At 40.5% G+C, this 22185-nt stretch overlaps 1 protein-coding gene across 1 annotated transcript in view; it reads left to right on the top strand.

The window, feature by feature from the left end:
- The first annotated feature begins 2574 nt into the window (after positions 1-2574).
- The window catches only part of adgra1b (adhesion G protein-coupled receptor A1b), a 175378-nt gene continuing 155767 nt past the window's right edge, over positions 2575-22185 (top strand). The window contains exons 1-2 of the mRNA XM_005462956.4: positions 2575-3404; positions 21784-21855. Coding sequence (XP_005463013.1) covers positions 3187-3404; positions 21784-21855 — 290 coding nt within the window. The 5' untranslated portion in view covers positions 2575-3186. The remainder of the gene's footprint in view (positions 3405-21783; positions 21856-22185) is intronic.

Raw genomic sequence — 22185 nt, 5'->3', positions numbered from 1 at the left:
TGTGTGTCCAGAGGGTGGAGAAACTGAGTTTTGACCAAAGCAAGGAGATTTTGGTGCAGCACTTTCTTTATGACTGATTTCCCTTGGTGTCAGCCAACAACCTCCACTTACCAACTGGTTCGGGACATGCCTTTTTTTCCTTGTGAGATTGCAGTCCGGTTGCAAACTGGTTTCTTTGTCTGTGAGACTGAGAAATTAAACAAAACAATTCAGTAAATGAGAATGTTATAGTTTATATAACTTTTGTTTGACAGTTTGTTGGACTTGATTTAAGTGCAGACTTATGATTCCACGACTTTTCTGGGTCCTTAATGCAGGCCCCACAATTTTATTTTCTAAGTCATATAAATATTACATGACTGCTTTTCACATGCCCAAAGACCATTCGCTTTAAATTCACCTGTATGTTTAATTCTGGGGTCATTTCAACCATCGCCGTCTTTCTTCCAGCCAAAACACAGATGGGGCATTATGGTACTTTTTTATTACTCTTTCACACCCTTCAGATAACACCAGTATTAACGATCGCGCTATGAAACTAGAAACCACCTGTCACATTTGCTTAAAGCCAAAACAGTAGCTTTTTTTAACGCAATATTCCATATTAACGGAACAAGTTTGAACACCTCGAGCCTTTATCCGAAAAGTCATGGACTAATAATGAGTGACTCCCATTTTGCTGTACCCTGGCCTCTTCAAGTTCAGCAGGTAAATATTTAGTGAGGACTGTGATTGCTTGCAGCCAGGGTCTATTCATCTCTGTCACAGAGTAATAATGGAGAGCTGTGAACACTAATGTGCACAAGGGAAAACACAAGAACATGCTCTGCAGACAGACATGTTTGCGTTGCTTGACCAGGACTGACTCCATCCCTTCATTGTGCACTAATGAGGTTTTATTTTGAGTTAATACTGCAGCACTATTTTAACAATAATGTTCAGCGGGATTTCATAGTTTCAATTAAAGTTGTTTGTGCCATTCAAAAGAGGCTGTTGGTGTGAAAATATAGCCGCTGCCAGACAGGAAAACCTTTATAGAACACACTCAAGTACATGGATCTGTTTTCCATTAAGAACATACAAGTAGCTCAGTGAACAGTCATGGCTTGCATCCAAGGAAAGGTTTCCTTAGGGGCTATTAAAGATGGATCACTTCAAATGTTGATGTCAGCTACATCAAGTGACTTTTCTTTGGCTTCCCCAGAGGTCAGCTGGTGGGTAAGATTCTCCTCTGCACTTAGAGGTACGAGGTAAATATACATCTGTGTAAACAAGTGTGACTGACAGTCTGAGGCGGTGTCATGGGAGCACAAGGGCCTCCATATGTGGATAAACAGAGAAGGGAGGGTTGCGTCTTTCTCCGTGTAGCATACTCTTATGGAGAGAAAGGGAGTCCATGTTTGCCTGTCAAAACGGAAGAATAGGAAACACGGGCTGCTTGCAGGGTCAGTGGGAGCGGCTTCAAACCCTCCTTTGTGCTCTCGGGCCTGTGCTGGAGACAATGTGGATAATGAGGGAGGATTTTGGCCCAGGGTGCAATGCACATGGACACACAAACACACAGGGGAAGCACCTCACCCTGGCCCCGGGGAACCTAACTAGCCAGCTGTCTCAGCTTCTGTCCCCCTGGGGCCAAGCCCTCTGTACGGATTATGCCCCAGAAAGAGACGTGATTGATGTCACTGGATACATCGTGTGGGCTGTTCAAAGTCACTATTGCTTGATAAGAATAAGTGCAAGTTATAGGACAGATATTGGGCCAGATTGTTTGCTTTCTGTCTCAAGAGGAAGCAGATGACATCTTGGACAGAATAAAATAAAAAAGACTAGAGTTCATCCAAGCTCATCAGAGTTAATCTAATTTCAAAGAAATGCCCACCGCCTCAGTTCACACTCTCTTTTAAGTACTTCTAAATCCTAAAACATAAAGACATTTAAAGTAGTCTTTTCTGTATTTACTCATTAATCATCTTCATGAGGCCAACAATGCGTTACTGTGTCAACCTTTCCAGCTCATATTCTTTATTTATTGCCATCAGTGAAATGAACGCCAGGTTTACAAGTGTGTCCTCTGCTCGTAAAATGCCAACATCTGCAGCAGCTTTTCACTGCAGCAAATCAAAGCCGAGCCTTTGGAGTTAAAAAACAAGATTCTACTTTCGTTTAGGGGGCATGTAAAATAGTAGAACATCATGTTTCCCAAGATCACAATTCAAGACATTTTTTCCCCAAAAATGTGTGTTTCGCCTGTTCACCAGCGATGTGGCTCATTTTCAGTTTGTGTACAGGTCACGGGAATTGGATACAAACCGGTTCCTTCGTCCCTGAGTGACTGAAGAGACTAAAACAAACAGCAGCACTTTTCATCAGGCAGTGTAAATGTTTGTGTTTGAGAAATCATGGATCTAGAGGACCTCCGGGGACTCTCTGAGGTGGCAAAGACGAGAAAATAGTTTAATTTAGCCCATCTGTGATCTCACTCATTGATTATTATTTGGATGAGAGGATGGGCTTCTTCCCCCTGTTGCTTTCAGTAAGCGCAGTCCGAAAGAAAGAGAAGCCTGAAAGTCTTTTTCAGGACGTTATCTAACGGCCTCTTGTAGCAATGAGAAGTTTATGAGCCCACACCGACGCCTGTAAGGACTCGACGGGGAGGGACTTTCGGGACACTACATGCGCAACAAGTCCAAGGGCGCATAAACTGCGTGATGACAGTGAATGACAACACGGCATGCAGCGGTTCAAACAGAAGCACTTTAAATGGATCGTGAAGGGAATATTTATTGATTTCTCCATGCTGCCAGCGCGAAAGGTAGTGTCGCCGAAAAGTTTACCCGGACGTTGAAAACGCACTTTTGGAAGTTTTCTCCAGAGCACATGACAGAAGCCGGTTTGTAAGACTGTTGTACAGAAATGTCAGCATTTCACACCCGCGATGTTTGACTTTATTCCTGGTTTAAAAGCAAAAAAACAGCGAAAGTATTCAGCTCATTACAGCGCAGCAGGTGACGAGCGGGGTTTGGGATCTGGATTTCGGCTCAGGAACGGAGGGAACTTTATTGTAACGGGAGGCAATGTGAAATGGTCCCTGTTTGTCACAGAAGCTGGGACGACATCACTTGAAAATAGCGGTTTTCTTTCCTTTTTCTTTTCTTCTTCTTATTTTTTAAGTTGTCTCAGTCCACAATGAGGGCGCTGACTTTATTGTGCGTAATAGTCCTGCTGTGCAAGTCGAGCCTGAGCAATAGAAACTGCCCGGATCTGATCATTGACAGCTGTCACTGCTCCGTTGAGAGGTCCAAGGAGTTGAGCAGGCAGCAGGTCCGAATCAAAGTTGTGTGCGACGACGTGGATCTGATGGACACCCTACAGCCCAGCTTCTTACCCAACAGGACCGTTTCGCTGTAAGTAGGAGAAGTCAAGACTTTCACGTCACTAATATAAAGCCCACACACGACGTGGTGTGCGTTTGTGAGACTCTACATATAACGGATTATCAGGAAGAAAATAGTGTGAGAAAAGTGCAAAGATAATTTTATTTCCTCTATTTTCCAATTCATCTACGGGGTCCCCGGGCCCAGTTAGGGCGTCTGCCTGCATGAACAAGAGCATTAAGTGTTATAAATTGATTCCACACGGTTAAACAACTTTGACATAATTTACCGGTAAGTCATTTATCGAGTTGCAGAAGAATAGTACACATGAAAGAATAATGTTACCTTGTACTGTTACCATAAATATGTTGTGAAATATGTGGTTGGCAGCCAGCTTTTCTGTAACCTTATTACATTATTACCCCCGCCCACCCATCCCCACTGCATTAAGGATGCCACTGAAAGGTCACTAAACTTACCCAAGATGCACTCTTCTAACAAAATGATTAAAAAAAAAGTTACACATCAGATTGGTTCCATTTCAAAATCAGAGTGCTAGGAAAATCGCTGAGGTAATCCCCACAGTCATCTGACGTATAATAAGTAAATAATAATGTATAATGTAGTGTACCTACTATTCTTCTTTATCTGCCAAACCTTGAATTAACCTTGTAGTAACTTGCAATTTAAAGAATCTCTTTGTTATCATATTCTGTTTTCCACACTGTAACTGATTTCTGTGATTAGAACAGTATTATAGGGGAGCGCCAAAAGTAAGATACTGTTATAGGTTTATACGGTACGGTTTATACTGGCATCCAACTGCCAAAAAGTTTCTGTTAAATATACAGAAATCTGTTTACACTGCTCCTTTAAAAAAATAAAATCAGGATTTTATTATATACCGCCTTTTCAGTTTGATTTATTCTTATTGCTTATGGTTAAAGAAATGAGGCCGTTAGTTAACACATTATAATTAATTAAATAATGAGATTTTATAACTGGAAAAACTAGTCAAAGACTGATGATAAGTGAAATGAGATCATTGTTAACTCTGATGATCAGTCTATTATTTGGATGGATTAATTATAAACTTTAGCAGCTTTTTTTTTTTTTAATTTTTGAATACAACTGTAAATGAAACTAATGAAAATGATTGCAATTTTAACCCTTTTAACAGTTTTTAATGTGTTAGTCTCGCATTTCCCAAAAGAGCAGCAGGTGAAGAAATGAGAGATAATATGTACAAAGAAATGCAAGAAATGGGTTGCACACACACACATATCAATGGAAGGAATGACAATCACAAAACATATCACAAAAAATGGTCCAAATGAGATGCTCTAGGTTCAATAAGTTCTGTAATTCATTCTGTTTATATGGTGCAACTCAGTCTGTCAGCGTTCTCAGAATGTTTCCTGGTGGGTTACTGGGAATTAGCCCATCCTGAACTCCACTCTGATGAATGACAGTTTTGCATTACAGTCTTATGCATTGGCAGAGTATGCAGGAGGCATTTACTTCTCTTCCTGTTCCTGTACTGACGGGGGTGTTTAGTATGCTGTAATGAAGAGTGATCACTGTTTGTCTGCATGCTGTCTGTAATTTCAAAAGGGAGAGCGCAGAAGCTAGTCCTTGTGAAATCCTGCTCTTATTACTAGATCACTAATTCAAATAATAGTTTGAAAAATCTATTCCTTAGTGTGTTTCTGGACCCAGTTTGAGATCCACCTTCCCCGTGTTAGTGACAGTCAGACCTCATCCATTGCTCACATCTGCATAAATCGCTCTCCCTACCCTCGGTGCTGTTTAGAGGTGCAGTTACCTGTACTGTATTGAAAGTCATTCAAACATTCATAGATTTCGCTCTTCCACACCATCTTGGAGAAACCTCTCTTAGTATTCATCTGTGTCTCTCTTGTGGATGAAATAGCACTTCAAACACTTGAGGGGTTGATAACTTTCCCCCCCCACCTGCTCCCTCTCCCCTTCTCTCTCTGCAGGTGCACAGATTGACGGCAAGATTAATAGACTGCTTTATTCACGGAAACTCGAGGTCTGCCTTTGGAGTGTAAAAGCAAATACTTAATGTAAAGGCCCTTGACAAGTTACAGGCGACTACTCATTCTGAACCACAAGCATAGTTGATTAATGGTAGCACTTTGCTTACAGCAGTTTATCTGGAGTGGTGTTTGTTTCCGTGCAGGCAGAGCTGCTTTTGTTTCTTTTAAGTGGTGAATGGTTAAAAAGCTTTGTTTTATCCTCAGCATTCGTCAAAGTGGAGGCGTTTTTAAGGTTTCGCAGGTACTAACGAGGTTTGATTTTTTTCAAAGCGGTCTACACAGAAAGATAAAGTAAAGGTTAACCTTCACAGTACACGGTAAGTAAGCATCAAACTACAGCGACGCAGGGCGAAGCATCTCTTTCTTTCCAAGTTTGCCTGAGAAATTCGAGGTAGTGTGTGAGCTGTGCTATGAGCCGACATGTACAAGTAATCCTACACCTCACCCAGCACTATTCCTCGGTGAACTCCATTCTACAGCAGAGCTCTTACCGGCCAGGAAGCAGTTTTCCTGCGTTAGGAAATGTGACCTTTGTCAGGCTAAAGTGGCCTCCCCTGCATGCTCCTTTGTTTAGATGTGCTGTACAAATAAACATATATCAGGGGAAGCATGTACATACCAACCCCCCCACCCCATAAACTGTCAGCAAATTTCCCAAATGTCCTTCGGCATGCTCTCTTTATTTTCTCCTGATCTCACCACCTACATAGACAATGAGCCCCTTGTAGAGCCATTTCCTCAATGACAACCTAAGCACAGTATGTCACGTTCAAGTGTACCGGCCCAGATCCGAGCGCCACTTCTGATTAGAGGCACAGATTGTGCTTTGTTGGTTTTCTTTTTGCGTTTCAGTATTGTATCTATAAAATGTTTATGAGGAACAAGCCCTGCAATAATGTGGCGCCCTGCGACTGCCAAAGAAAAACAACTTAACGAGCAAATGAAAGAACATTTGCATAAACGAGAGAGATGAAAATGAACTGTATGAGAGAGAGTGTCAGTAAGTCTGTGAGCCGCACAGCACCCTCGATTAACACCTCCGCCTGTTTTCCTTATCGTCCACGGGGAGGGGTTGGAGTTGAAGAGTTTAGAGCTCGTCCTGACAGCTCGCTTGACCTTGGGACCTATCTGGTGTAATCGTTTCAATGGTGCACAGAAGCACGGGTGCCATTTCATTGCAGAGAGTAGCGGCTGAGATCGTTGCTGACACTTGTCTTAGGCAGTGGTCCAACAGGACGACGCCTCGCTCGTCTCAGGAAGAGGAGGAATAGATTGTGGAAGAGATGCATGGATGGTTGTGGGAGGGGGAGATGGGAGATTAAGAGTAAAAAAAAAGCAGTTAAAGGACTTAAAGGAGTGGCAGAGAGGATGCTGTGAGGATGTCAAGTGTTTGGTAGAAAATCACCTGAGGGCTGAGACTGATGATGAGAGTGATACTGAGGAGATGCGACCACTGCAAACAGTTGGGATGTGGAGGTGCTTGCAGCTTACTGTAAGTGAGCTTGTGAGTCTCTGCTCTGCTGGAATCTACATTCAAAGACATACTGCACATACTGTGCACTTACATAATTGACAACTTTTAATAAACATTACAATGTTTGTACTGCTGCTTTTCTCTCTCTTGCTGAGTTGCTTTGTTGCAGCCTGACCCGGGTCGTGTAATATTTGCATATTGTTTGAATACTCATATATTACCTGCTGAGAGTAGCTCAACGTGTGGAAGCTTAAACTGAGTTTCACATATTTTTCAGCTGACTGTTCTACAACCACACTTTCTCCTGTGGTCCTGTGTGTTAACATAGCACAAAACAGGCAAGTCTGGCTGCAGTTTCTACACATGTTAGAGTGGTATGGATGGATCTAGAGCCCAACCAATACAGGACTTTTAAGACCGATACCAGTACCAATAATTGGTCAATTCAATTCGATTACGTTTCATTTATATAGCACCAATCACAACCTCAGGGTGCTTTATATTGTAAGGTAGATACTCTACAATAATACAGAGAAAACCCTAACAATCAAGCTACTCCAATCACTTGGTGACAGTGGGAAGGAAAAACTCCTTTTAACTGGAAGAACCGTGCAGCAGAACCAGGCTCAGGGAGGGGCAACCATCTGCTGTGATCGGATGGGGGTGATTGGAAGAAGATAAAATATTCCAACATACGAAAAATAAACAGATTACAGCAGGTTGTTGTGTTTGCATTACATTAACAAACAGTTAGCCAATAGCCAATAATATCAGATCGCTAATAAACTGGTTGGGGTCTACATCTGGAAGGAGTCACTGGCTCAAAATAAATAGTTTAAAATATTCCCCTTCTCTTCAAAGCCAAAAATGCATTAACAAATTTGAAAAGAATGGTTTAAGGTGTCAGGGGCCCTGATCCAGTATTTGATACTGGCCAACATCATTGGACTGAATATAGAGAAAAAAAAGTGCAGTGTGATTCATTAGCCTTAATTGTCATTTAAATATATATCCCATAACACAGCATAAAAAGTTCCATAGGTAAGGATGGCAAAACAGCCAACTAAAATGTATGACTGTTGTGTGCAAAGGATAAATAAAAGAAGGAGCAGTATTATTTACGGTCATGTTACTGTACAGGCTGTATTTCTTCATTCAGGGGAATAAAATACTTGTTCCACAGTTTGAGCCTGATGTTTTCTCCACGGCGAATTAAGCAAAGTGCATGTTAACAGTGAGTCAGTTTGTACACTCAAGCACATTTCACAGTTGACAAAGCTGTCAGTACTGCTTGCAGCACATAGTAGTAGTAGAGACAGAATATTGGCCCGTACCTTGATTTCAGTACTCACGAAAAATCAGAAATCCACACTCTGTTGCTTTATTAGGTTGGTTTTCAACCTGTAACATAATGTTTATACTCAAAGTGTTAGTCTATGAGATGAGTGGCTTTGAAATGAAATGCATTCAAGGGTGATTTGTTTTCCTCAAAACAATGTTTCTGTCTTCTACATGTTAGAAAGTGATGAAGATGCTCTTCAGCCCCAGTCTGATCCAATGTTATAGAAATAAACCAAAAAACCTTCTTCTGTTATGTAGTGACTGATTTACGAAGCATAAAGTTTTTTTTTGCTTTATGTTGTTTTGTTTTTGTTTTGTTTTTTTCCCCTTATGAAAATAACTGATTAACCACAGTGGTGTTATGTACTCTGAATCCTGTAAAGGATTTATTATTATGAACTTCAAGTAAATAAATTCAGATGTTCAAGAAAATTGTAAGACACTTGTTTAAATTAAATTAATATGTGCAAAATTTTGAATGTTATATTTTCAATCAGTTTGCCAGTCAAATAAAAGCCTCTTTATTGTCCTTTAAATGGTGCCACATTTGTAAGAAAAATGTGTTTGTGGGTTGAGCAGCAGAATTGAGTATGTGGGTTGCGCCCATGACAAACCAATGAAAAAGCAATGCCAGTGCCAAACAGCTTATTCTTCTATTAACTCTTGTTTTGAGCTTCTGATACCTCAACTGCAGTCAGGTTTGGTGCCTGATTAGCAGCACTGGTGAGCATGGACCCTGCTATAGCAGTCAGTTGGTGTCTGCTCCAAACACACCATGTTGGAGTGATCTGGATAGGTCAACCTTTGGCTGATGTTCCACAAAAGCAAGTTGCAGCATTATTTTTAGTGAGCCCTTATACCATCTCCAAACTGAAGGCCAAATTCCATATAACAGGGGACTATAACATGCCAGATACAGGCAGCGAGGTTGGCGTCCCATGAAGATGACACCGCAAGACGACTGTTTCCTCACTCTGTCAGAACTTAGGAACTGTAGGCAGTCTTCTACAGATTTGCAGACAATACAGAACAGAGTGCACGTAGCCAATATGTGGTCTCAAAGGGTTGCCAGGAGGCCTGCCGCAGCTGCCCTTGACCACCGGGCCAGTTTGTGCTGGTGTCAGCAACATGTGCATTGGAACCTGAACATGTGGAGAAACATATTCAGTGATCAGTCCAGATTCTGCCTACTGCATTTGAATCAATATGTTGATTGCTGCACAGCTTTTGGTGGCAGCATTGTGATGGTGATGTAGAGTGGCATCTCCCTCACTGGAAAAACAAGGCTTGTTATCATTGGAAGCAACGTCAATGTTAAAAGACATCAAAATGCGATTCTGCAGTTTTGGCAACCCCAATATCTCCACAGTCTGGGACCAAACTCTATCCTCCAAGCTTTGTATGGTTCTTCCAGAGCTATTGAGGCATCTGTTTGTTAAATGAATAAATAGTTAAATTGCCAATATGTCTTGTTTCTTCAGATCTTAGTCATCCAATCCAACAAAAGGCACCAGAGAAGACGGAGAACATTTGACAAGTTTTTCACGAACACAGCTCACATACTCAACGCTGTTGCTCAATCCACAAATGCGTTTCCCTTTCCAATGTGGCACCATTTAAGGGGAAATAAACAGGCTTTCATCCTTAGTGCGTCATTGTCTTTTCACCCACATCTGCAAACAGGGAAAAAGGCAACTTGTTACATTAAATGCTGACATTTCAGCCAAATAAATCCCTTTTTAAATATTCATCTCATATCACACAGTAAATGGTTTATTTTTTCTTCTTTTGTGTGGAGCCCAGTATTGTCCTTGTTGCTATGAGCTTCCAGAGTTAAGAGTTCAGCAATAATAAAAAATATAATTGCAGTAGAGCTTTATTTGTCTTCATGTTTTTTTTAATATCTTAATAAAAAAACACAACTATAATAAAATGTTTGTGATTTACAGAAGTGTCAGCTGAAATTGATCTTCTTAATTGGTGCATGTTCTCACGCGCTAAACTCCTTGAAAGCCTGGTTGTTCTCCAGTTTGCCAGAGAGAAAAATGAGGGCATCTGGTTTGGGCTAAAGCCAAATCTGTAGTATCCTCCTCTGTGGACCTTTGCCATCATCATCATCCTTTCAGTTGAAAGACAGGAGGGATGTTTGTGGTGTCAAGAGGGAAGTGATCAGGATAGGGCTGTAGCTCCCTCCAAACCACTACAAGAACATGTCAGTCAAAGTGCTGGCAGGGAAACATTGGAGGAAGCGTGGCCGTAAAATAGTGGGAGGACTTTAGATAATGCGCTTCTTCGCTGTAGGTGGACAGGTTGTGATTAGCATGATCAAAGGATTGAGAAGTTCATATTGATCTGCATTGTCACTGTGAACAAATACTGGATGTCAGAGCATTTTATTTTTTAGTATTGCTATAAATATAATTCTGTATATTCTTTACCCCCCCATTATATTCACTCCAGCTCTTTTCTTCCTTGCTGTTATTCCTTGGGGGCTTTTCTCGTCTGCCGAGGTGCTGTTTGTGCTCTACCCTCCTCTGAGTTCTGAGTACTTCTGCATGAATATTTCATTGCACACATAACCTGCCCATATACTCCTGTGCATTAACTCATTGAACAACCTTGTGAGTGCACAACACATTGGATCAAGACATTCAGAGTGTTAAATGCCTTAAATGATATGACATTCAGATCCACAGAGAGCTGGATGTTAATCTAAAGAGATGTGACCAAAATGACCCTGATAAGACATGATGTATCTACTATCTCACGCTGTGAGGAGTCATGCCAATCTCTTGGTCTTTCTGTCTCTTTCTACTGACTTTTCTCATTCTTATCTCCACTGATATGGAAGATTTTTAAAAAGCAAAAGGTTCATCTTTAGTGCACTCACCAGTATCAGTCATCAAATCTTCAGAGGGTGCAACATTTTAGATCTCCAGCACTTCTATCTTTGCTATTGCCAAGAACCTCTTATGTTATCCGTGTGCTCAAGAACAACAACATGGGCATTGAGCTGCTGCGTATTGGAAACATTAACAGAATATAGAAGATGTAGCTGCAGGGACGTCAGCACTGCCATGTTTGTTTGTTGGAGCTTATTGTAGGAGTTTGTTGGTTTTTAGGCAGAACTAACATTTGCTTCCTCGCTCCCACATCGATGCTATCATTTTATTATTAAACATAACTTGCTAGCTGCTGTTTTAATAATTACTTAAAAGTTGATTAATGCTCATATTTGGATTAGAGTATGGTTAGCAAGCTACATTCATAAATTCGTAAAGCTCAATTCAAAGCTAATTTTACCTGCTAATTAGAGGGTAAGGTCATCGCCATGCTAGAATTTCAAACTTGATATCAATACCCAGGAAAATACTCTCTATTTTTTATTCTTCTTTATTTCTTTAGCTCATGAAATGTATTCAGTAACAGCCCTGTTCATTTCCAGTGCTTCTGGAAACCTGGCACCATTTCATTGATGGTAAAGCAGGCTGTCACCATTTCTGCCTAGGTGCTGGTAGATTACTTCAATTTGGGTCTTTAAGGGAAGCAAAACTCTTTTTACATTCTAATAACTGTGCCTGTTAAATTCCATTTGCTGCCTAGCTCCCACATAACTGTTATGATTGCATTATTAGAAGTAGCTTGCTAGCCGCTGTTTTAATGACAACTCAACAGTTGGCTAATGAGGAGTAACTGCTAGAAGTGAAACAGTAACATTCTTGTTAACTGTTTAATACTTAGGTGTTGTTGAAACAGGAGTTTTACTGACCACACAAAATTCTTCATAAAGACCAGGATGTTGGTCTCTAAGGTGATCTGCAAAGTTTGTGGTACTCCTGTTCATGTGTTCAGCTGATGCTGGCAAATCAATTTTACAAATCTTGGTTATGCCATATTTTAAAACGAGGGATTAGCCACAGTCAATCGAAAGTCATTAGGCAATCAGAAAGCAGTTTTTGAGTCTGCACCCCCTCCCCCCCCACCCTGTCAAATGTCAGCAAAGGCTTGAAAACGAGAAACCAGCGAGTGATGTCGCGGTAGCTATTGTACACCCATCTGTGATAAGCATATCTGAAGAAAACCTAACGTTGATCCTTAACAAAATCCAAATGGCTGCAAATGAATAAATAAATAAATAAAAAAGTCACTCTCCGTACAGTTGGTTAAAGGGGGAAACTATGGAGGCCAAAATCTTTTTGTTCATGTTCATTAAAATTCCCACGGTGCACATTTTTATCATTGGAGTCGATGAGGATTGACATGGTTTTGGAGCCAGCCTAAAGTGACCACTCAAGTGCGGTTTTTACCACTTCCATGTTGGCTTCATTTTACAGTCACAGAGGTGTCTGCTCTTTAAGGAAACTGCCAGTCTTCTTAATAAATAGCCATTACTCAATCTAGTTACCAGCAAATGCCTATGATATTGTCAAGGTTTCTTCAGAGGCTACAGATATATCACTTAGAAGCTGGCCTTCACACTGGCTGCCTGAAAATCTCTCTAACCGCAGTTGACGTGGTTCAGGTCTGATCAGTTCTGCTTTAGACAAAAATGATTCACCGATCGAGAGTTCATGACCACTGGAGCAGTCGCTGTAAATCCTACTGTAGCATGGAAAAACCAAGAATGTGTCAAAACCAGACCTACTACCAAAAAATATTAAGTAAAGACAAATACAGTGTCTGCCAAGGATACTTCTTTGTGCTGCTCTCCCTGCCTCCTTCATACGCCGCTGAGTAAATACTAAAGTTACTTAAAGGGCCATAAATTTGAGAGAGCAGTGGAGGCCAGCTTAGAAGCATGTTGTCTTTACCCCGTTTTCTGACTAACTGTACAACAAGGTGATTAAAACCCTGATGCGTGCTGCTTCTGTTGCAGTGTGTGATCTCAGTGGGAATCGTATTTGCTGTTCTCTTTGTCTCACAGGAGCCTTGGCAGGCTTTTATCAGCGCTGTGTGCTAGTTTATGAGCGTATGCCTGCCTCTGTGTGTGCACGAATCAGGGAGTCACTGTGTATCCATTTGTGTGCATATGTAGGAGCCCTGTGCTTGCATATGTGTTTGTCCCTCAGCTTCTTCACATTTTTCTCCATTCAGTCAACACAAGTCACTGATGCTATATATCTATGTCTGTGGTGAGCCTAATACAGACTGCTTAGGCTTCCAGTCCAGTAGCTTCAGCATTTAGCAATGCCTGTATTTACAAAAAACAAACTTTTAAAAAAATGCTTATTTTCCTATTGAGCTCTACTTTAAATAATTATTAGTGATGTGGCCTTTTTCTTATCTAAATATTATTGCTGGTTAATATATAATTCAATGAATGAACTTTTGAACGTTAAGCTTTTATTATTATAAACTCAAATCTCTGATCTCCAATCGCCTTTATGGCTCAATCAGACTAAAGTTAAAGTAGAATGTCACGCTCCTTGTCAGTAGGAAAAATTGTTGAATTTTTAATTGAATTTCTGAGGTGATCAATTGGTTGTCCTGAAGTTGAGCCGGACTGACTGAAGTCACTCTGTGACTCAAAGGTTTGCAATTACCTGACTGACTATCTACTTTATGAACACAGACTGTTTGCTAATATGTTGCAAACAGTCAATCTGAATCTGTCTGCAGTCATCAGTGCAGAGTGTAGAGCTGTTGATAAGGTAGGACACTAGAGGTGATGTAATCGGAGGTTATTGTTGTGCTGTTTCTGACAACTAAGCAAATTATGAAGTCACATAATGAAAATCAACAAGACATTCCTAAAGGTAAATTCCAAATTTAAGATATGTAATATTTTGCCCTAACAAGAAGATGAAATTTTGCTGTACTATTCAATAGCCAGTGTAAGTCCAAACCCAGTGAACTGTGCACAAAAAGGAAAGTAAGTGAAGACTGCACTCTTCTCTCTGATCCACTCTGATCAGAATGAAGAGCATCTAAGGCATCTGAAAAACTATATAGTTAAAAGCAACAGATAATAATAAAGATTATGATAAGAACTTACTTTTTTGGAATTCCCCAACTGAAGAACTCAACTAAACAGAACTTTCTCTTTTGTGAAAGATAAAGACAACTCAAGCTTCATTTTATTGCTTCATATTTAAGTCAAATCACAAGAATAACACGGAATAACACTCACTTTAGAACATTCTGTAAACCCAAGTAAACAAATCTGACTAACTGACCTCCAACGGTAGAACAATTGTGACTTCAAATTCAGTAATGTGAAGGAAGGACTGTGTCTCAGTCAGATGACCTTCACCATCATTTAGAGGCCATGTGAACATCTGTTGGTAGCTCCTAAAGCAAATTTCCATCCAAGGTCAATGTTAGTAGATGTGAAATATGTTATTTTGGTTAGCCCTGTCTAGTAACTTGATCTTCTAAAAAAACACTGGGTTTGGCTGTTTGAAGAGAAGTGGCTTGAATCCTTGAGGCCAGCAGATCTAAATGTTTGCCATAGTTTAGATTGTGATCTTTACTCCCTTTGCGCCTCATGATCGGTGTGTTGGATTACTTCCGTGGGAGCTATTTTCGTTTCTATTCCTCCATAATGATATAGCTGAACGTCTTTGCTGCAGCCAGACTGGTTTCTAGAGCACTGACTTTGTTCGGCCTCACAGAAATATCCCAGCTGTGGTGTGGAGGGAGATTAAGAGCAAGAGCTCCTGTTTAAAGGAAGAATTAATATATATCTCTTGAGCCACCCCTCCTTTCTTTATATTTGGCTAGGAAAATGGGAAATAGGTGCAGCCATTCATTGAAGCATGTCCAGACATTAGGCAGCTTTCTTGTCATTTCTTTAAGTAGTTCTCCGGGCTCCTTGAAGGACATTCAGTGCCCTTCTTTAGATGTTGGCTGCCTTTTTTTCTGTTCTCTATCAGAATGACCCTACACTGCCTCAGTTATGTGATGGATTAGTATTCTTCTTTGTGTTTTTCTGTCAGGTATGCGTTTGCAGAGGAAGTGTGTTCACAATCATTGTCACGTTTAAAATTAAGCCATAGTAAAAAAAAATCCAGAATGTTTTCATTTATTACATGGTAGATTAGACTATAATTTTCTGTGTTTATAGTCGCATCAATTTTGACATTTTGACAAGATCCCCAACACCATTGGAGTGAAATGCAGTTCTAAATGATGACAGAACCTTCAATTTGTTTTACAGATGACTGTAGACAAGCACTGTCGGACCTCTCTGCTGACGTCCTCCATACATACTGGTGACAGTCATCAGTTTTGCCTTTTCCCCCTGTTTCCAGTTCTTAATAACGGCTCCTTGGCAGCCATCCTTCCACTGAGACCATTTCTAATAAGGCTTAGAAACAGTAGATGGATCAACAAAGGTCCAGACATGTCTCTCAGGTCCCGTGTCGGGTCTTTGCTGGATTTTGTTGTTTTTACTTCTCAAGGATATGACTTTCAGATACTGTTCTTAAGCTGTACATAGTTTTTCGGGTATGTCACTTTTTTATCCTCAACTTGTTCATGTTCCTCAAATTTTTTAAGAGCTCATTGCACACCTTGTTGGGAAAAAACAACACACCACAAAAACAATTTTATGCCTGTTAAACAGTGTTAATGTGAGCAAATGATATGTTTTTGCAACAGGCTGCTAATAAGTGCCCAAAGAAACATTTTTAACATTTTATTTATTCTTGAATTATTAACAGGTTATGTCCAAAACCTTATAAAGACCTTCAGAAAGTCTTGAGAACTATTGCTCAGGACCACTTAAAAAAAAAATTGGGGGTGGCTCAAGACTTTCGCACAGTACTCAGTTCTCATATTTCTCATCAAAACCTTGGCATTTTTATTTGAAAAATGACTCCAGTGTGTATCAGTTATCAAAATACTGTCACACAAATTTACCATCAATTAACTAATCAACTGTTTAACCTTCTGCAGTGCTTCAATCTTCCAATTTTACGCTCGCAAACTCAACATTCACACAAATGAATGCACTACGCCATGTGGGAATTTTGTGAAAATGCAGCATTTACTAGATAAACTATACACATCTGGCTGTGGTTGGCGCTGGAACACAGTAAGCAATGACATAGACCATTTGCTGCAGCCCACAGAGACAATACTGAATCATTTCTCCTCGCTGAAAGCAGCTTATCCACAGAGAACATAATTGATAATGTAAATACAGAGTTGGATGGCTCCTCCACAAGTTTGTCATGGCCTGTTTACATAATGTTCAATTCTGTTTTTCCTGTGATTTCCTGGACGTTGCACAGAGGCCTGAGATAGGCATGCAGGGGTCGGCAAGCAGGCACATCCACACAAATCCGCACACGCATACATGCAGCATAACACAGCACAGGACACGCTTGAGTTTGCACAAACAGTGGCTGCCTGTCCCTGAGTGGGACGTCCGTCCGCAGAGGGAGGTGTAGGAACAGAATGGGAGACACCGGAGAAAACACAGCGACAGCAGTGAGTGTCTCAGCTCGACCACCTTTACTCTGCCACGTTGTTCATATGTGGCTTTAGAAAAGAGGTGCAGCAGTTTTGCCACAATTTATAGTGCTAGCATTTAGAAAAAGCTCAGGAAATACCAGAATCAACTCCACCTGGCCCTTCAAACTGTTTGAGCTCTTTGGTTATCTTTCAGTAATTCTCTGTGTGAAATATTGTGATATTGACCTGCTCGGTTTTCCAAGGAGTTTCTCACCATGTCCGGCTGCTTCCATGCTGGCTTGTATCTGCTGCAATTTTCTGCATGCAGAGAGCTTTTTGTCAAGATGAATTCAAACTGACACAAACGCAGCAGGATACTGATGTCTGGATCAACAACAATAGAAATCCATACAAACTGTTGCTTACTCACATTTGGTGGTCTATAAATCTTGTCTAATCTGACTCAGCTTAAAGGATCAAATTTACAAATTTACTGCACCAATGAAAAACTCTCTTTTGGTGTTAAAAAGCTAAAAAGTGGGTGCAGGTATTTTCATGACTGGGCTTGCTGTGCAGGTCTTTGTAGGAGTTTCAGTTTTAGAGTGGAAAATCAGGAAGGTCTAATGAGGCAATTGGACTAAATTTAATGCATTTAACTTTAGATCATGTGTTATTTTGCAGCTGGTGTGGCTGTGATAGTTGTCCCTAGGAATGCTAATATACTGAAAATGAGACGATTTTATCAGAATGAGTTTGTATATAGTGGATAGCTCAAAGTTACACTGTAAAAAAAGTAACATAATTTTCTGTCAGCACATTATCCTTTTTTAACCGTTTCTGTAAGTGGCAGTTGTAATTGTGAACTGTAATTGTTAATTGTAACATTCAACTGTAGTTAAAAAAATAGGAAAAAACTTAATCGAGAAAATACCTTAAATTGAAAATGGCACATCATAAAATATAAAAATCATAAAATCTTCATCGTTCATGATTTGTTTTTCATGCATATATTGCCAGATTGAAATGACTGTCAAAATGCAGAAATTAATGGGACTCAGACACCTCTAGATAGATCTCTGATGTCTAATGGGTTTTATAAATAAGTCTTCTGAAAATGAGAAAATTGCTTGCATTTCTGCACATAACACAGTAACAGCAAGTTCATCAATGCACAGATGGGTAAGTATTTGATGGTAGATTATGTTTTGTGTTATTCTGCACATCCTACAGATCAGCTGTTGCAGATTTCAGGTTTACAGTGTGGGATAGTTTGTAATAATGCAGCCCTTTTTCTACACAAATCCTGTGCTCCTCTGATTTATCCAGACCGTACGCAGTCCTCAGTCATTTCTAATGGAGAAGTTTGCTTAAAAAAAGACACAAATTACCATTAAGTTGGCTCTCAGTGATCTAAATTGCCATTGCTGTTACTGGAGACTGTTTTATTTTGATTACTAAACTGCTTGTCCATGATCCAGTCTGTTTTTGATTTGTGAATTTAGGTTTTTAGTAAATTAGCACATTGTTAGTTGAGTTGATCACCCACAGAACTTTCTTCCCCTTCAACCCATGACTTAATTTGGCCCTACATTTTCAAAACATGCCCATGCTCCTCCTCATTCCATACTGACGCTGATCATCAGCTGGTGACAGTATGACTTTATGCGGGTGACGAGCAGCTTTGGCCTCAGTCTTCTAACACTAAATTCAGTGGACTGTCAAGCTACAGTCGTTCGTACAGCAGATAAAACAGATTTTCACTTGTTGGCTGGAAATGAGAAGCCTACTGTTTACTTCCATGTGAAATCAGCTGTCCTATCACTGTTTAAAGAATTACTGCAAATTTCAAATGATAAATGTGCCTGTGGTATCAGTGTGTAAAGTGCTTTGTGCAACAATGGAACGCTTGACAGCCATAGCAGCAATAACTGGATGGAGGGGCTTAGTGAAAAGTCTATTATCTCACCCGATTATTTCTATCTTTTTTGTGCATTCTTTGTCTCTTGTATTGGCTCTGCGGATTTTGTCCCGCCTGATCTTCCCACTAGTTCTCTGTCAAAAACAACAACAAAAAAGTAATTTTGGAAGTAATAGAGATACGATCTCCTTGGAAGTTTGCTTATGGGGGAGGTCCAAATATAAATACAAGCTTAGATGTTGACACAAATTTGCTGACACGAGTTTGCGTCCATCCTGGCCTTTTGCTGAGAGGGGACTTCCTGTCATCAATTTAGCTTTTCCTGCCAAGACAACTGTGAGCAGAAAGAGGTGCTTTCCCCAAATATCACCCAGAGCAAACTTGCTCAATTAAATGAGACAATTCTCTGGTGCAAGTGCATTTTTTTTGAGTAAGCAAATATCATTTTTTTATCCTTTCTGTCAAAAACAGAGAGAAATCTTTATAGAATTGTTATTTATTCTCATGACCAAACAGACCAAATATTTATTTCCTGCTGTGAGTTCATGCCTAGTTTGCATGTCTCTTTGTGTCTTCACAAGAACATTTTCATTGTGCACACTCTGCACCCCGAGCAGTTTGGCCAGCGATTTGCCCGTTCAGCACAATGCATTGTGGGATCCCGCTGCTTAATCCTGGGGTTAAAAATGAGCGTGCATCCATAACGAGAGCACCATCGTCACAGAAGAAATCGACACCACACTCTAATTGCCTCTCTCTCCTTAAACCTGGGCAATCATTCCCACAGCCCACTGTGTTAAAAGAAGATGGGAAGATGGGAAGGTGGTGGTGGAAGGTGATAAAAGGATCTGACCTTGTGCAAATCTGCTACTGTCTATCTGTCTGAATGTGTGTGGGTAAGTGAGTGAAGTGGCCATTGGCTGACAAGAAGATACGCAACATGCAAAGGAGAGCTCAAGGCAGCAGATCACATGGGTATGTACGTATCCACAGCATCACAGAGCGAGAGAGAGCAGCCCTGCAGCAGATGATTTAAGAGCTGGCTGGAGAAATCAATATTTTAGCAGATATAAAACCTTGAATCTCCATTGGAGTTGTATTTAAAATTATGTGAATCTGGGCTGCAAAATAAGCGCTGCGTATATCATCATCCCCTCAACTCATGCACCATAGCCTACAGCTATGTATAAAGTTGCATCCATGTGTCTGTAAGGGCAGAGAAAAAGCTTCTTCTTTTTTTTTTTTACCACAACAGTTTCTATCAATACGACTACCTTTAATTACTCTAATTAAATGTGAATGAGAAAATGATGTGTATTAATTTCAATAAATGTTTTACATTTCTTGAAATTTTTACTTTTTTTAGTTTTTTGTTACTTGACACTAATTAGCAGGTGTTTGTATTCATATAATGTGTAACGCACATAATGCATTCATATTGTTCGTGGAAGCTTGGTTAGCAAGTTTGCTGGCATTAGCTAATAACTAAGAACCCACCCAGCTGTTGAAAAAAAAGTCACTTTAGCCACAAAACCCCCACAAAACAAAATACTAATGCAGAAGCAAAACTAATGGATGATCACATGGTAGCAACAACCTCTGTGATCTGAAACTACAGAATGAAATCACGATTCTCTGTTGTTTTTTTAACTACAAGCATCCTCTTCACATAGACAGTGAGTAGTGTAGTGAGTAGTAGTTCCTCATTTATAAAAGCTTTAATCTCCTTTGACAGCGATGTGTCTGTGTGGTTGGATATGATTGATTGGCACCAGGCTTCTGAACTGAGAAGCAAACCGTAGGTGTGGAGTGGCGGTGCAGTAGTTAGCGCTGTCTCACACGGCCAGGGAAGTGTTTGAATCCACTGGCCAGCCTGGGCCCTTTTGTGTGGAGTTTACATGTTCTCCCTGCCTGTCACCTCATGACCTCATGGGAGAGTCTCCAACCCTGAATTAAATCTAAATAAGTCTAAATAGAAGAATAAAGGGATAATTGGTGCATTGTAACATGCATCATGTATTACCACCATCTCGCTGTTTTAAGGAAATCTGAGGAAATCTGTATAATGAAAAAAACTCAAACAGTCTTTATTTGCCAAAACATACTGTGCTCATGGAAGTCTGGCATGAGAGAGAGATTTATTTCAGAGTGGAGCCCTGAACTATCTGTCCTTGTCTGTTGTATCGCTGTATTTCCAGTAGTAACTGGCTCAGAGGTGACTTTGTGTGGTCATGTTATTCTCGACAAACATAGCGAAAGTAATTACTGCAGCGGGCTTCGAGGAGACTCGGGCCCTTATCTGAAATGCCTCTCGCACCCACAGCAGGCGCCCGAGCTTTACGTGGTCTAATAAGTCGCTCTGGGTTTTGTTTTGTTTTTTCTACTGTAAAAAAACCCCACCTGATTACCTTGATATGTCCCGTGTGTGTTTATTTGTTTTAGCTGTGCTCATTTCTGCGGATAGATAACAGAGGTTTAACAGAAATACCGCAAGTGTAGCGTGCGTTAAATTGGATTTGCCTGCGTTTTCGCAACACGATAAGGTTGTGTGCGTGTGTTTGTGCTTTCAAGTACTCTCCGAGAAGTCCTGTCCAGGCGCTATTTTTCCGTTTCCCCCAAACACATGCATCACTCAGAGAAAGTTTCTCATTTTACATTCAGCCCAGACATAATTCATCCCAAAAAAGGGGGAAAAAAAGAGGAAAAGTAGTGATGGCTGTCATAGAAATAATCAAAACGGAGGTACCTCGTCTCTTCTGAATATTAATTCATCACTTAAAGATCCCTGCAGTGCATTTCATTGATTTGTTTGCTGTTGTGGTGTGAGCAATGGATGACTGAATTGTGCTGACCTGGCGTTTCCTTAAGCTTTTCTATTAGGCAGATATTTTGACATGAAGGAGTGCAGGAGGGGGCGTGTGGGGGATGGTGGTGGATGGCTTGGATCATTACACATCTTAACCACAAATGGCCATAAACAAGTCCAAAACGTGGCTTGGATGAGTAATTTACAGCTGCAATCTCATCAGACATAAATCCTTATCTCTTGCCAACATATTGACAGGCAGAGGATAAACAATTTATCAGCCATTTGAATAAGTAATCTCCCCCAGCTCTGTTTTTGTGATATTTACAAATGCGCCTCCCCTCACTTGCTCTGCATGCTCACCTCGACTTCTCTCTCTCTCTCTCATATCTTTTGCCCCTAAACAGAAACCTGAGTAACAACAAGATCTCTCTGCTGAGGAACGGCTCCTTCTATGGCTTGGCTGCCCTGGAAAAGCTGTGAGTACTTAAATCAAGCACTCTTTAATGTTTTGTCCTCCCCAGAGTCCTAATAGCTGTCATCGCAGCAGTAGTCTTGCACTGTAACTGGGAAAAGGCAAACAGGGGACATGGTGGGAATTAGGAGATCCTTGTCAGGTTTTACCCTGCAGGAGGCTTGCCAGTGTTTTTTTTTTTCTTTTACCTTCCAGCCCTTGCGTTTAACCACAATTGCCACAGTAAATGTCCTAAAAGAGATAATATATAGCATCATATTAGGGACTAATGCAGTGTGAGATCAGGGTGCTCTGACAGTGTGACTGACTGTGGCGGGCCCGTGTCGATGACTCT

This window comes from Oreochromis niloticus, linkage group LG13, assembly GCF_001858045.2.
Source record: "Oreochromis niloticus isolate F11D_XX linkage group LG13, O_niloticus_UMD_NMBU, whole genome shotgun sequence".
Lineage (NCBI taxonomy): Eukaryota > Metazoa > Chordata > Actinopteri > Cichliformes > Cichlidae > Oreochromis > Oreochromis niloticus.
Note: the sequence above shows the minus strand (reverse complement) of the source record. Positions and strands in the feature narration are given on the sequence as shown.